This window comes from Varroa jacobsoni, unplaced genomic scaffold (assembly GCF_002532875.2).
Source record: "Varroa jacobsoni isolate VJ856 unplaced genomic scaffold, vjacob_1.0 scaffold_1083, whole genome shotgun sequence".
Lineage (NCBI taxonomy): Eukaryota > Metazoa > Arthropoda > Arachnida > Mesostigmata > Varroidae > Varroa > Varroa jacobsoni.
Window position 1 is genome coordinate 96351 of NW_019213985.1, and position 16582 is coordinate 112932.

A 16582-nucleotide genomic window follows, 5' to 3' on the forward strand; every position below is an offset into this window, starting at 1 on the left:
TTTATATATGTAGGTATTTACTTTTAAATTAAGACATAAGTAAATTTGCGTTGACGAAAACGGTAACCACTGCTAAATGCCATAGCATATCTTCCAAGGACCTGTTGCTTTTTCATTTCTTTTTTCTAGTTTCGGAAGACGCACTTTCTTGTACAAAGGTTCCCTTCGAAAATATCAGAGTTCGTAACATCGGAAAATATCAGAGAGTAACATTGTGATTTCGTATATAGGATGTATGCGCCTTGAACATATGACACAGAATCTGATAATTCTTTTTTAAATGATAGATATTTTTAAAAGTTAGCCGTAATGAATAATGTACAAATTCTCGATCAACATGTGGCTAGGGTCCACTATGGACACAAGCAAGATGGAACACTCAATAAATTACTTGTAAAATTTGTGATCAAGACTAAACTTGTTATGATTTGAAAGTTTACGTAATAAAAGACCTCTGCTACTGCTCACTTCGTTAACTTCGGTTAACGTTCGTTGTTAAGACATGGTTCCTTAGTACGCTCTCAGTTACACTGACTTTAGAGAACCAGTTCACGGTGTCTTTTAATTTAATAAAGTATAATAAGTTTGCCCTTTCTACATGTTTTGTGTCACAGTGCACTTGCTTCTATGCTGTAATTAAACACTTGTCGATTACCTGCCCCTTGTCCAATAGCGTTACTATTATTATTTCATATATATTCAATATTATTTCATCGTTTGTGAAAGAGTCTTTGTACAAACTGCGAGGTTAAGTTCTGTAGGCATATGCTACCTCATTGTCAGTAGTCCAAAGAAGCAATGGGGTCCTAATGAGATTTTACACCTTGCCAATAGCTTTCGAATACTATAAATGGCAACGGCATGCAGAAACTAGTTGTTTTTTTGCTTTGGATCTTCTTCGTTAAATGCACTGCGAAGAAATCGTTTGTATAGAGTTTTTAGATCGGGGCAACGTAAACGTTCACCGATTTGAGCAGAATTTCACGTTATTATTTAGTCTATTAAACTACACAATACAATTTAGAGATAAGGTTTGATTTGTACGTTTGGTCCACGTACAGAAAAAGAACGATGATGGGGTTTTGATAAGTAGAGGTACAAAAATGTGTATTTTAGCCAGTGCTGACAATCATCAGCGTGTTAATTCTCTAGATAATTGTTCACTGATAGGCTTATATTGTTTGTTTGTTTGTTAATGCCTAAATCTGAATACGATTTTGATCAGTTAGAAATTTATTAGCTCACGAACTTACCATTTAGACCCCTTTTCGTATTTGCAAATGAGTCAAAATTCAACCAAAAGAAAATATTTAGAAAACTTGAAAAATTTTCAAGTTATCTTCTCAAAACAGTAGAATCTGTGTGGCAAGGTGATGCCGCGATGGGAACTGGCCACAGGCGAGGTATTCGGAGCCCAGCTTGAAAAAGGGGGTAGAAGCGGAATTTCTGATCGTAAGCTGCTCGCTGTTATATAATTACAGCTTTACTCTGTATCCCGTTTAATTATTTCGGGCTTCAGGGCTCGCACACACCGATAGTAAGGTTAGCTCAAGATTACTCTCAGTGGACTTCGTTAGCTGTGTCGCATCTCTTTAGCTATCGAGCCACGTCTGACGCGTCTGATGAAATGAGTGACCCAATCATATGATCTGGTCGTCATCCTGTAATACTATTCATTGAAGATCCGAATCAACGAAAAGGAAATTGCAAAATGGAAAAAGGTGTTCGTAGACGCAAATCTAACAATATTAGTTCTAGCGTGTCTGGGCAAGTTATTAACTTCTATAAAAACCAAAACAAAAAAAATCACAAGATCACGTTGACAGTTAATTATATACGATTTAATTTAACAAGCAAAATGCGACTCCAGCTTCTGGAATATAGCTAGCTCTGTAAGCGCGGTTGAAGCTTCTTAACCGAGTGATGTATAGCAACGGAGATAGGATATACTGAAAGGACTCGAAACCCCATCAAATAGGCTTACAATGATATTTTTTGATCGTTCCGTGAATTCGTTACATAATCCATTGAACACAATCGAATTTATCACCTCTCAAGTTAATCAGATAGATTTAAGATCTTTTTTTTTTTTTACAAAATAACCTAAACATCTTAAACATTCTCGTCCTTTTTAACCTATATTTTAAACTATACTGAATTATTATTAAAAATAATGACAAGTTTGCTCGATTTGACTGACACAAACTCCATAAAGGACGCACTAGATCCTGTATTTAGCGGTACTCTAAATCTCTACGTTTACTTGTCCTCAGAAGATTTGTCTTACATATATGATGGGCTGGCAACTTATGCCAGCACTGAAGGTAAGTGGAAGCCTCCAATAGATCTTGTTATTAATTACATGTTAGGCAGAAAAGGACGAAAGTTGTAGTTTATGATTGCAGTACACGAGAACGCGACACGACGCTACCCCCGGAGGCGACAACAATTCGTCGGTATAGGGCAAATCTGCCATGGTGTAATATATAAGGAACTATTCGGTTAAACAATATAATCAAACCTTAAGAAGAAACATTTAGACAATGCACCGTGCTCGTTTCGATACTCTGGAACGAAACCTAAATAAACGACGGAAGTTTTCGTGCTAGGAACTTCTCCATAACACGGTGCATCCGGATGAATTTCACGTATAGATGTATTTTTTATACCGGCACAATGACATAACACAACAAATGTTGGGACGCGAAACGATAAGCGTTCCAAAACAATATTAAAATAAACGCTTTACACCTGTGCAACTGAAAAACTTAAATACGAAAAAAAAATATACGTCACTTATCTATATAGGTTTCTGATTGGCTTGAATAGGCGTCCCTAAGGAACAAATCCTAAATAAATAATTACAAGGAAAGTAAGAAAAGTGTTGAAAAATAGAGAATATAACAGGGACTCTGTTATGATTAAAAAAAACACCTATTAAATCTCGTGCGATAATTTCTGTAACTTCTACGACAGCCTGTTCTTGATCCAAATTAGTACCTCTTCCACGCGAAACGCCTATCACTATAATGTACGAACTTCCATCAATTTCGATGTTTCGGCTAAATTGTTCGATGTACGTTTACAGTCAAAATGGCTTCATGTCTAAATACAACTGAGCGACAAAGAACAAAATTTCAGCAACCTCAGAGGTAACAGCTCCAGACGGTTTATAAAGTCAGCAATGCAATATATAAATAGGAAATCATTATCAGGTCAACTGTGCAATCGGTACGAAGTAGGTAGTAGGCCTAGACTGATACCTAATACGATGAAAAAAAAAAGTCTTTTTTTCTATCTAGCACAAAAGTGTGAGGCCCGTGTCTTTTACATTGATACAAGCAAAAGATGAGACCGTGTGTTAATCTGACGAAAAAGACAAGGATAACATTAGGTGCTTTCCATTAGAAAAGGATATGTTAAAAAACTTAGCGTAATAAATATTATGTAACTAAAGTATGTTAAATAAGAGTATTTTATAGAGTTATGTAAAATACGCCGCTTGAGATTTTCAAAGAACTATTTCTTAGTCCATTATGGATAGTTCGATAATCGATTTTACTGCAAACTGGTGATAAGATGCGTGATTAAAATATCATTTTTAAACTTTCAAAACAACTTTATTTAATGAGATTAAGTTAACAATACAAATAAGAGCTAAAAATGTTTAGTTAAGTGCACTCGAGTAATAAATTTAATATAACGACGAGACCTTTATTGCAGATATGGCTTTTATATCAATCTTAATTTTAAAGGTGAGACCTTTAATGATTTTGGTATCTAGCCGCCTTTACTTTGGATGGGAATGAGCCATCCATCTTAATCCTATTGACAGTTCAAGTTCCGGCATGGTTCTGGTACAAAAAAAAATTAGGCTTACCAAGCAATAGTGTTGGCTTGATCTGCTTCGGAAGGGGGCAGTGACCGCTTCTTGTAGCGTCCGTTCATACTCATTACTTTGAATTCTTTACGGTAGCACGTAACGTTCTTTACAGTAACGTGTTTCGAAGTCAAAAAGCCGTTCCGCAAATATATATATATATATATATACCGAGAGAGAGAGAGAGAGAGAGAGAGAGAGTAATGCATATCATATAACTCATAATGGTTCTTTAAAAGGATTACTTGTATTTCTGCTGGCCTTGTATAAAATATAATCGCTTTCGAACACATAAAGCCCCACTGCAGATATAAGGCATACATTTTACGCTGCTGCCAAAGCTTATAATCAAGCATAAGTTTTTACATCCCGGGTTCGACTGATTACGAACCATTCGTTCGAGCTCTTCGAATTATATGGGTCTGTGGTTAAGTACTACTATCTCGTTTTTGATAGCAGCCGCCACCCTTATAGACACCAATCTTTTTCCCAGATCTAGCTTGCAAAAAATAGTATAGCTAAGGAAAAGTACGACAGGCTTGCAATAAAAAAATTATAACACGTTTGAGCTCTACAACCGCGAACAAAAACACGTTGGTTTCGCATAAACACTTGCACGTATATCATGTTATTCGCAAGACATAGTCATGCCGTGCACGAGTATGCTCTCGCCTACCGCACTATATTCTCAAAGTAACTATGTTGGAAGACCTACTATGATATACAGTGTGTTTCAACCACGTGCTATTTCGGCCTAGCGTTAGAAAACATCCATGTAGTAAGAGCTCATTATCATTATTATTAATCATCATAAAGGCACACCTGCAAAAGCGCATCGGTTACATTAAGGAAAAAGCGCTTGAGCCATTACCCTATAGTGATTTTTTCGCTTATAATTGGTAATGGAGTAATTTTTTCTACAACCTCGTCTTCTTTCACAAGCTTATAAAATTAGATAGCCCCATTTGAGATCGGCACGGTGAAAACGGGAAATCATCTACTATTAGTTGTTCAGTTGAGAACATAAGCTTCTGCTTGAAACGCTGGTTCATTATTTACATAGGTAAACACAACAGTTCGCAGAACTTACCTCAAGGCCTGGTGGGAAACTGGCGTCCTCATCGGCTTCTTCCTCTTCATCAGCTTCACCATTATGTTCATCGCGCTTCAGAAGACGGCGATCATTACGGTCCCGTCTATAAAAATCAGAAGAGGGTAACGGCGAAAAAGAAATTTTTCCATGAGATGAAGTTTTAGGTATCACACGCCCTACTTTAGCAGTACCTAACTTACAAGCAACATAAAAATGTCCAAATTCATACTTGATTTGAGGCCATTAAATAGGCCTACACGTGCACGTATGAATAACTGAGATAAAAGAACAAATCTGCGAACGTCTGTTGCAATCATTAGCACACCGAATAGGCTTATCTATAGGCATTTTAGCTATACAACTTCGTACCGACAAACGGCTGCTAGTTAAACCAAAATTAGCTGAGAAAATTGGCACTCATTTGCTAATTCAATATATTAAACGATCATAATGTTCAAAGTAGACTATTTTTTTTAAGAATACCAGTCTCATGCGTGGTCGTTAGAGTCGAAAGTGAGATCGGTACTGTCGATAAGAACGCATCCGTAAAAGTTTTCTTTTCAAAGACAATTGACAGGCATGGATCACAATGCATCCTCAAATAAATGTTTTTGCTACAACTGGCAAACCAAGATAATAATGTGAGCGTATTGTCGTTGGTAATCGTTCAGGCAGGAAGGTGACTTGGGGCTTAGCAGCCCTAAATTGAGCGTGTGGTCAGCGTGATACGTTTACGTATGTAAAGTACGATCCGCATTACTCATCAGGACAGAGCGAAAGAATTGCTTCTCCCCGACTAGGTTTACCAAGAAAGGCAAATGCAATAATGACGCCAGAATTACAAATGGCCAAAGGTCAGAATAGTGATAACAAATAGCCTATAAGTTAATTGCATGTAGCAGCAAATAACCGGACCGGGCTAATATGTTGTATCGTACCGTGCTCGCGTTCGTCTTTTTTTCTTTGCGAAATCTCACAGGGATTACGTGAGTATATGTTGTTGAACGAGAGGGCTTTCGACAGCCTACAGACGTTGGGTCCGTTAATGAAAAATCACCTTTGTAGCGTACTGTTACTCTCTGCAAAGACGTTCCAATAACCAGTGTTTCAAGTTTTGTCCTATGTATCATTCTCATCAAATCGTTAGTTACAGCCGAAACATGCGTTAATAAATCTATCTCAAAGGGTTTAATTGGCACGGCAGAAGGAGAATTATCCAAAGCAGCAAAAGTAAGCGGCAGAGAGCATGTTAACGTGCACGCTAAAACGATACCCACAGTAACGACTCGTGCATGTTCATACATTGCAGGCAGTTTAATGTTAGCCGAAGGTACCTGTGCTCATCGTAATGCCTGTTTAATGATCCTTAATAGTATTTGAAGCAAATGCACTATGGCATGCACAGCCATCCTCGCTACGTAGGTCCCCGCGGCTGTGGTCCATACTAACCTCGAAAGCATAAACATATATGGAACCGTAAAAAGCTCTGTTACAGTTCTTTAGTACCCCTTTGTAGTAACTTACATTACAGGGAAGGTAAGTCCATTAGTTCTATTTACAACTGGTTAGGTGCGAATCAGCAAAAGCTTCGCATAATGACAGGTTGCCATTTTGAGTGTTTGTGAACCATTTTCAGTAGTTGACAGCATTACTAAACTCTGGGTTTTGAAAAAGATTCGCATTTCGTTATGAGTAAAACTAATTTTTCGAGAATGGGTCATTTTGACCGGGTACGGCTGGGATCAGTATCGAAAGAATATCGGAAATTTTAATGTTAAATAACTGTCAACGGTCGTCGATGATATTCGACAAATAATGTAGCTCTTCCGGTTCTATTTTGTGCTTATGCGCAGCGGCTGGCGAATCAAATGTTGATTTTTACGTATATCAAATAGCAAGCAAACCGTGTTTACTTGCGGGCCCGTCGAAGGAGGGCGTTTGTCTTTTATCGACACAATGGCTAAAGTCCGCACAGCTTTTGCTTTCCATTTGACAGGTAGTACTTTCCCAACGAAAAAGTCAAGAGACAAAAACCATCTGCGTATATTATACCGCAAACAGAATTTGTTTAATAACTTTGTTACTGTTGAATCTAATCTTACTCTAGGCGGCTCGTTACTTTTTCATTTTTTCGTATAGAGGTATTTTGGTAAGAAACATAAGTTTCAATCGCAGACTCGGCAACTTCTCCATTCTTTGCTGTTCGCAATATTCGGAACATACTATAGTCCAAGTTCCAATAGGCGAAACTATTCCCTACGCTTCTATCTTCCTTGGTTTTCGCTTTATCGCATTGGATATTGGAGGGTTCGCATACGAACAACTGAATCTCACCTTCGTTCCGCCAGCATGGTCATTCCAGCCGTCGCTTAGCGTAGCAAGCCACTAGTAACAAGCTACCGAACGGCTGCGCCTCAACAAGCGTGAGGTAGTTGGTGGATTGGATGAGTGCTTAGGGCCTGGGGCCCGATCGGAAGTGAAGCGTCCGCGAACACGCGAAGAGAATCCGACGAAACGAACAGGGGGCAAGCCAACGGTGGCAAAGTCACGGACCGAACGGGTAGGCAGCAATGCAATGCACGTTCTTCCACTTTGGAGCCTCACTGCAAGCCATAGCGGTCGTTATGGATAGCTCCCGAACGGGAAAAGCATGCGGCTGCGATAGTAATAGCGGCGTTCATTGCTCTATTTTTACGCTATCAGGACAGGCGTTGCCGAACCTTATCTCTTTCATAAGCTTTTTCATCGGCTGTCTTCTCGTAACCAGACGCGCTGTGTCCTATACGTCAATACCTATCAGTCACAAGGTTGTTGTTTTCCTATTAGTACTCATAACGCAGTCAAATAACTTTTTTATAATGAGTATTATCTGTAATATCAGAATGGTGCCATGCTAAAGAAGCAACAATACGCGCAAGTTTCACAGTCTTTCGAACGTGGACACCACTTATATACATTCTCAGTCGAACTAAAAATACAATACCTATGGTCAAGTGTTTAGTCTTTCTTTTTGTTTTATTGCCAAGCTACGCCAGCGAGTAGCCTACAAATCGAGAACGGGATGAGGCGTGCACGACATCTACGTATGCCTAGCGGAAGATGCTTACCTGGCGCGCGCCATTGCGGCCTTCTGCTGGTTGTGACGTCCCGACGCTGAGCCTTTCTGCAATGTAAGCGACATTAGTGTCTGCTGTTTTCGTTGCTTTATGGGGGCAGAGAGTCTAGCAAAGTTTCTTGCAGAGGACCGTCCTTCCGTGCATATGCGACCTTTCGTCTGTCTTTGAATCCACTTCCCAGGCTAACTCATCCTACTAAGAGCCTCTCTGATCTAGCAGAAAAGCAAATTGTGCCTTTCCTATACGACAATACGAGACAGGTGCGCCATGTAGCGGAACAATAATAATCAAAATTTGTATTACTAAAAAATAATTATGAAATCGAGGAAGGAACCAACTCAGCCTGCTCAAGTGAGTAAATAACTAAATAACATAAATAATCATAATATGGTAGGATTGATCCAAACAGATAGAAATTGTGATTCGTATGAACACACATTAGCCTTCTTTTTTAGGAGACTTTGCATTCCTAAGGCCAACTAGAAAGGTACCGGACGGACAAAACGCATAAACTAAGACATTGCATATTGTAAACAATACAGTCAGTTCCAATAAGGGTGATTGTCTATTTTTGTCCCAACAAATCTAATGTTAGAGAAAAGGATAAGCAATCATTAGTGAAAATTTTCTATTCAATTTTACAGTCGCATCTTGCAGTTGCTGCCCTACTTAGTAAAGGCAATAGATTTTAAGTGGCATTATTGTTAAGTCGCTTCATGGATACGCGTTACGCCGCCATTAGGGACTGATCAGATGATGAAATTTACTATCATGTAACCACTCTGTCATGTGTCATGATGTTATTAGACGAGACGAGGCTGACAATGAGGCTTGCTTGTTCATGGGGTGAATGGGGGTCGCAGCGTCCGTCCGGAATGAGATAGCTTGCGTAATGATTAATTAGGATCACAGTTTGGCAAGGAAAAGACTGTGCTCATTGGGTAGGTAGCCTAGGAATATCGTTGGACTTCTCGTAATTGCCCTGCTTATCTATCTTATAGGTTCCGTCCATTTATTTTGTCTCTTTATGGTTCGCCTATATCGGCCTGCGTACGAAGGTTCGAAAGCCCTAAATCTTTCCGATAAAAAAGTGTACGCTGTATTACTTATCGCTTGGCGAAATTAGTTTGGGGCCATATTGTAGGCATGAGGCGAAGGTTAATTTTTTTTAAATCTAACACTTTTTGGGTAAATTGAAATGTGAAAATTCTCAAGAAACGTGAGCTCTATTAGATTCTAGTCCGACTTGGGCAGACACCGTACGTAACTGCAGTTCCTCGAAGGCTTTCGGATATAGGACTGATTAGTGACAAACAGAATCGATCTGTTCGAACTCAAACCGTATTTGATTTTTACATTATTCAAGGTAGGTCGCTAGGGTAAACAGTCGAATAGTTCGAAACTTTTATTTAGGTCTTGGAGTAATATTATAACCTAGCAAAGAGGACACACGTTTCGTTCTGCATAGGGCAAAATGAGCAGTCTTATATGATTGCAAATGCAGCAGAGCTGTTTTTGGTTGCTGGGGCGTTATTTATTTATAAGAGATTAGTGAATGGTCGCTAGCTTCTCCAAATCCTACAAGCTGGCCCTGTTTACAAAGTTGTTGCAATTAGAAATGCAATCAAAGCTGAGCATTTCCTTCGATCGCTAAATCTTCCCTGGATACGTCAGCTAAATTTTCCATTATTAGAAGACTGAGTTGACGGCATCGAATATGGAACATCTGAGCGTTCTCAAGCTGCCCCGCTGCACGCGGATAGGTCTGAGATGTGAGGAAGAAATTCGTGTTGACAGGCGTCTGTTAGTACTCCATTACGTGTTAGCATTTAGATCTTTTAATATGGAAACCGGCGGGATTATTGCAGCTTCGACGAGTAGTTGCGTTTGAAGTCGGCTGCCATGTGAGCTCAGTAGTTGTTGAAGTACACTATCTGAAATTGATTAGCTCAGTGCGCTATATGATCGCTTTTGCACCATATGCAAATATATGACCTAGTCAGATGTGATTTACTCATAAATGCTGTATATAAAATTTCATTGCATTCTATAAAAAAAATACTTGTCGACCTTCGCCAGCTTTTTTTTTTTACAAGGCTAGGCACTCTGTCTTGTGTGTGTCGTGTCGCATTATTAATACAATATTTGTTAAACATTTTTGCCGTGCTAAAACTGTATTGAAGAAGCCTCTCGATACTTTTAACTTAACATCAGTGGTGACACTGCGTTGTATAAACATGTCAGATTGAACCCCCCGGGTTCATATCAACTCAGCAACTTACCGGGGAATAGGTAATCAAATGACTATAGGAAATTGTACGAGTATTCTGCGAACGTCAACTACGTGCTACTACTTCGTATGTCGTATCCTGCTATGGAAATAGTCCTTAAACGTCATTGACTAGCATAGCAGAAGCCTTAGCAACGAAGTTCTATAGCAACGAAGTTTCATTCACGAAACCAACCTTATTGTCCTGAGGGCTATCTTGGCCCCGCAAGAGGTCATCGGCAATATGATGCTTCATGTCGACGAGGCGCAGAGCTGTAATATTGGCACGTGAATGCATGAAGTCGTTCAACTTGGCCACATGAAAATCCTGCGAAACAGTAAAATTATAAGTTGGACAAATTTTGTAACTTGTATTGATCGCTTATGACCGATGATAATCTCATACAGTTTCGTTTTAAGCGCCATGTTACTTCGATAAGATTAAGGGCAGTAGAAAACCGGTAGACGGTAAAACTATGCTAAGCGTGCGTAACTACTGTGCCAGCTTAGGGAGCTGTCCATCCGTTACATTGACGCTCTTAGTAACTTTATTTTAGCTATCCTTTGTCATAGAATAATAACATTGTTAGTGTATTATAGCGAACTTGCATTTGCTCATAATTAATTCGTTTCACAATCTTTGTGATGAAACCACCGTTTGTTTATCAGCTTTCAGCAACGATTCAATGTTGGCCAGCGATTTTGGGAATTTTACTATAGCACTAGAATTTTACTTTAGATTTGTACGTTTCATATCCTAGATAAATAGTGCTATGCCAACATCGGCGCACTGTATCAAGCGGCTGACTCTAGCATCAGGCTGCGTGCACTTGCGTCCTGTTTAGAACCAAGGCCATCTAACACGTATATAAGTTTAGTAGGAAAACCTCTAACTGACAGTTTCCGTAACACTATTATCCACAGAGGTGTATTTCTAAATCGATCACTTAACTTTGCCGATATTCTTGTAGGTAAAAATGGCCCAAACGAATTGAGGTACTATTAAGTTTTTCGGTATATATACGGTAAATAATCATAATGTACACAAACTTAATGGACCGCTTATTCAATAGCAGTATGTCAATGAAAGGAATACATTCACAGAATTTCGAAGCGCATCTGGAAACTTGAATTGGTCTGGTGATTGAAGAAACTTACTTTTTCTGCTTACGGAATCGCCAGATGTTATTTTTCTGTGGCCCATCTTAATTGGCCGCATGCTTAGAAACATGCCATTAGCAAGCTGCCCTATATTACTTAGGCCCAAACGGCTCCTTAAAACGGTCCTTAAGCAAATCCTTAAAACGGATACCCTACATTTCGAATGCGTTTAAACCGTTTGATAATTAGACGCATCTTCGGGACGCCACAGTAGCTAATATGCTTCGGCTCGTATAGAATAACTGCTTTTTGCGCCAACTGGAGAAAATTTCGTTTTCTTTTTTAACAGAATGATGGACGTTTACGCTCGCTAAATAAGAAAACTCCAGTCAGGCGTAGTGTGGCTGGATATATAGGAAAGTAGCTATGTCTAACCCGCACCGAATATGTTAAAGGTGCATACGGGGGTACGATAAGTGCTCATTCCCAAAAATAGACGGATTTTTTTCATAAGTAACACGCGTCTGTTCTTAGGGCCATCAAGCTACATCACTATTCCGACTCAAGATCACCGGAATGTCCTGAATGACTAAGATGAAGGCGCTTCTAATAATCATTTCAAAACTGAATACTCTACGTGCACAGACGAACTCTTTATGTGTCTACTAATAAATTGTATCAATTCAGGACCACCGATCCAGTCTTCGGATCGGTGGTCCTGAATCGATCGGAGCTGTTAAGTATCGGATCCATGAGAAGTACTTGTACTTAGCTTACAGGGCCGTATATACCTGTGGACTGTGTACGTATTTTTTGGGCTAATGGAATTAGAATTTCTCAGAGGATACACTAAGTCCTTTTAGTTGCCGTCGGTTAGTAAAGGCTTCACATGTGGGCCGATTTAGCTATGATAAACGGACGATCATTTCGATCTGTGTTACATACACTCATTCGAGTCCCCCGGCATTGAACTAGCGGGAAATGAGGACTGGTGATCTTTGTTGATGCTAGGAGCCGGCATATCGCGTGTTAAGCGTAGCAAAGTTGCTATGTCATTTATCGAGATAATAAAATCAGAGCGGTAGTTAAAACTGGACCCTTTCTTTATACCCAGTTTTTCTGTTTCAGCTCACATTGATCCGACCAACTCAGAGCTTTATGGCTAGAAAAGTTAGACAAGCTACCACTTCTAATGCCTTAAATAATAATTAACTAGGTATGTCGTGAGGAACTGGAGTGGGTTGATGAGCTCGGTGACGGCGCTCGACACGTGACTGATTGTCAGTAGTTTGTGTCCGCGAAGCGAACAACTATAAGGCATATATTGAGTTACGAATGTATACTGCGCAAACATGTTTCAATTTGTTTCAACATGGCTCTATTGCATCTTTGGCTTCCGGAAGCCAAAGTAAAGGAGAAAGGGCATACTGGCCGGCAATTTGAGAAGATTGGATTCTTATAGTAAGCAGCCGTAAAGGGTTCTTTGCAAACAAATCTCTCTTCGGTATATTATCAAAAGTTCGATTTGAGGTGAAATCCGTTAATAATACGTAGAATATACCCAATCTCCCTTTCGAATCTGTTTCAAGCTATTCGAAAATATGTATTCTGCAATCTTACGTACTCGCCTATCAACTGTTTCCGAAAGCTCGCTAAATAAGTAATGTTAAAATAAAGCCTAAATAAGCTTTTTGTGTTAGTTTTATAACATTAGAAGGTGTGCATACTAGCGAAAGGAAGAAGTAGTTGTAGTTCTCATTAAGCATGGCCACTTGCATGGCCTGCTTGAGAAAAGATTCGATTTTCCCTTCTTTGTCCTTTTCCCGCTCGGCTTTTTGTTCCAGATCGACGACAACATTTCGTATGTCGCGCTCCTTAATCTGGCGTAAAAGCGTCCGGAACGTTTCGCCTTTATCCTTCTTGAAATAATTCACGGTAATCCCGTCTTCTTGAAGCTCTTGAAGCAGTCGACGCATTTCGATGATATCTGCAAATCGACGAAGTACACATTCTTCTGAACTCCTATGGAAATACTGCTTTGTGAAAACTTGCAGGATATAGAATTAATGATTTAGAAACTTGCTTTTTTTTCCTTTGTCGATATGGAATAAACTGTGGTTGCATGCCAAAGGAAGTTAGTAGTTATTCAATTATCACATAGAACGCCACATTTAGAAACACTGTATTCGCGATTTCTTCAAAACGTTTTATTCTGGATCCCCCTCATCTGTCTTAAATATTATACTAACGCCAAAGAACAGTGAAACTCATGTTTCTGACAACCTTCAAATTTCATTTCTCAGCGTAACCACCCTCCAAGCACGCCGCGCTATTGTATACATTCTAGGTCAAATAAAATAAAAGTAAAATCAAAACCATATAAATACGTATCCGATTATTAGACTGAATAGTTTGGAAGGGTGTCTACACAAACGCTTAATAATGCGTAAAAGCTGTATATGTAATGAAAGCAGAAAAAAAAATTGTGTAAGTATTGATCTTTAGCAAGTTCAGTCTAACGTGCTATGGTACGACGGTGCTGCCTTAACGTAGTAGAACTGATAAAAAAAAAAAGGATACTGGTTTGTACATGGGCTAATTACCTAAGGGCCTAAAAAATTACAGGTTTGTCACCGGTATAATTCACCTGGGCACGTAGTCATTCCAGCAGCTGTAGAATGTATACAATGTTGAACAACGTATTCATAGAAGTGATATAAATTAACTCCCAGGTAAGCCCACGCGAGCTACAAGTATAAGGTGTTCGAAGTGATTTGAGGGCAAATTTTCTTTTTAAGGTACTTTAGCTGCTTCATGCATTTCTGGATCGGATCTTGTAGGCGAATTCTGTTAGCATTTTGTGTTAGTTTTCAGACACTTAGACGCAAGATAACCTAGACTAAACACATCTATTTTTATTTGAACGACATTGAAAGATTTTGGCGTCCGAAGACAGGCTCTTCACATTCTCAACGGTTGAAGTTATACGCGTCTCTCTAGGCCTTCACTAGGGTCTTCGCAGTGGCCACTATTGTTGCGCCATGATATTTAACAAATCTAGTAGCTATGTAACACATCGCACAGTTCTCGAACGTTCAGCTTGTAATGTAAAGGGCATTACTCGATACTTTGATATTGAAAAAGCTGGTTTGTCAAAATACTGCAAAGCAAACATCAAAATATTGTTGAATTAACTTCCGGTCACCTTTGGCCCGGTATCTACATACATTCTGCGTTTCTTTTCCATTTGTTGTTAATCTCCATACTTACCTCCTTATCCTCATAATTATTATTATATCAGCAAAAAACGGATTGTACTTACGTACACGGAGCACATTCTATATAGAAAAAGCGCAACGCTTGGCCAAGTCGTTTGATCTGTCGGTGGTCCGTTTATGAACAGACCAAGGAATATGATATGTGAAAATAAACTGAGGACTAGGGGAGCCCGTCCTGGCTGGCCAGTCCCACGAGCCATCACGTTACCACAGTGGCACTGTACGGTGAGGTCCCCTTGCCAAATGATAATAGCGAAACGGCCGGCCGACCAGTACGGCGGTGACAATTCACTCCAAGGAATCTACTCATGTCTTCTGTTGCACTTCCATCTGGGATTTAGTAGATGTAGCGTCTCGGTCTTCTAGGGGTCAGAGCGAACGCTGGAGGCCTGGGCTGCAATCGCCATAGTTTCGGCCCCAGCGGTCGACGCTTGCCTCAGCCCGTTTATCCCTCTCTCACTCGCCCGGTTTAACTACTGCTGCTGTTGCTACCACCGCCGCTTTGCTGCTCTTACTAGAACACACACTGATCTTACTTTTACAAGGATGACGACGAGCCGGTTCGAACGAGCCGACTCTCCCTTCCCAAGTATCTGCAGCTACTTGTTACACACATACAACCACAGGCATCACACGCAATTATTACACATACGCACTTGCACACAGCTTGCAAATGTGGCTGTATGGCACAAGAAATCGCCACCGGCATCGCTGTCGCCCTAGCGGCGCTCCGGCCAACTCCCTGTTTCGGTACTTCGCTTCAACAGCGCCCCCATCCCGAGGTCAGCAACGACGAGCAGTAGAAACAGCGACGAGGCTAGATTGGCAGCGAGACCGTGCTCCATTCGGGCCCTTCGCTAGCGCATTTGCAGAGATGCGCAATTAGTTGCCGCCCACAAATTAGAAGTGCGACAGCAGCTAATATTCGTTCATAGTTGTTCTCTCCCGTTCGCTATAATCATCGTTATTCGGTCCTGTACTATGCTTGCGCTTAGCCGCGCCATTTCTCCGTGTGCCGTAACAGGCGCAGAGAAAGCGGCAGTAGTTCTGTGCAAACGCATACAGAGAACAGAGGGCAGCCCACATTCATTTGGCTGCAAGAAGACGTGTCCCATTTAAACTATCCAGCAGGAGGCTAGTACAAAATGTGGCTGGGTTCCCGTTGGAAAAACGCGAGTCCGGAGAAGAAAAGTGGACCTATGAGAAGAAGATTTTAGACGATGATAGGAAACGACCCTCTTCACTTCCCCTGCTCTTGTCTTTGGGCGACCCTTTCGGGCTCGAATAGAACTGAATCGTGCAAAAATTAGAAGTGGCGACAAACCCAGTCGATGGGCACAGTCGGCGGCAGCTGGTAGGACAAACGAATACATTCGATCGTTTCATGCGCTATACTGTCTCGTCTGTTTTTGGCTCTTCACCGCGTGTGAAACCTGTGATTTCGTCAGAGCAACGAAAGAAGGTAGACGAAGCCCCGCTGAGATAAACCCTTATATACACCTAGTGATGTTGGACTCGGTAAGGCCAAAAAATTAAATCGAAGAAAAACAACCGAATGACCGTGATGTTATTGTTGCGGCTTTCCTATGGCACGATGGTTCTTGGTCTTGCTGGACGCAATGAGACAACTCACCTTTCCGTAAAATACGCGTTAAACAACGTTGTGGTTGTGAGGATACCCGTCAAATGTTTACATTAGATGGCATTAGAGAACTGTACCAATACGAGTGTATGGAAACAATGAGTGTACCACTCTGATTGTTTTCCCCTTTATTAAGGCAACATTTTTATCGTACTATATGGCTATCTTATCAGTTAACTAGTTCTCTGCACTTAAGCACCATT

The 16582-nt window shown here is 40.3% G+C and overlaps 1 protein-coding gene across 5 annotated transcripts in view; it reads right to left on the reverse strand.

Annotated features, from left to right (window-relative positions):
* The window catches only part of LOC111266441 (glutamate receptor ionotropic, kainate 2), a 113267-nt gene that overhangs the window by 74810 nt on the left and 21875 nt on the right, over positions 1 to 16582 (reverse strand). For 4 of the 5 annotated variants that reach the window (XM_086970900.1, XM_086970899.1, XM_022843922.2 and 1 more), the window contains 4 exons: positions 13187 to 13446; positions 10555 to 10686; positions 8081 to 8136; positions 4971 to 5076 (listed from right to left, as the gene is read on the reverse strand). In XM_086970900.1, coding sequence (XP_086827026.1) covers positions 4971 to 5076; positions 8081 to 8136; positions 10555 to 10686; positions 13187 to 13446 — 554 coding nt within the window. Of the gene's footprint in view, positions 1 to 4970; positions 5077 to 8080; positions 8137 to 10554; positions 10687 to 13186; positions 13447 to 14781; positions 15197 to 16582 lie in introns of those variants that run through there. The other variant, XM_086970901.1, reaches the window with a different exon arrangement.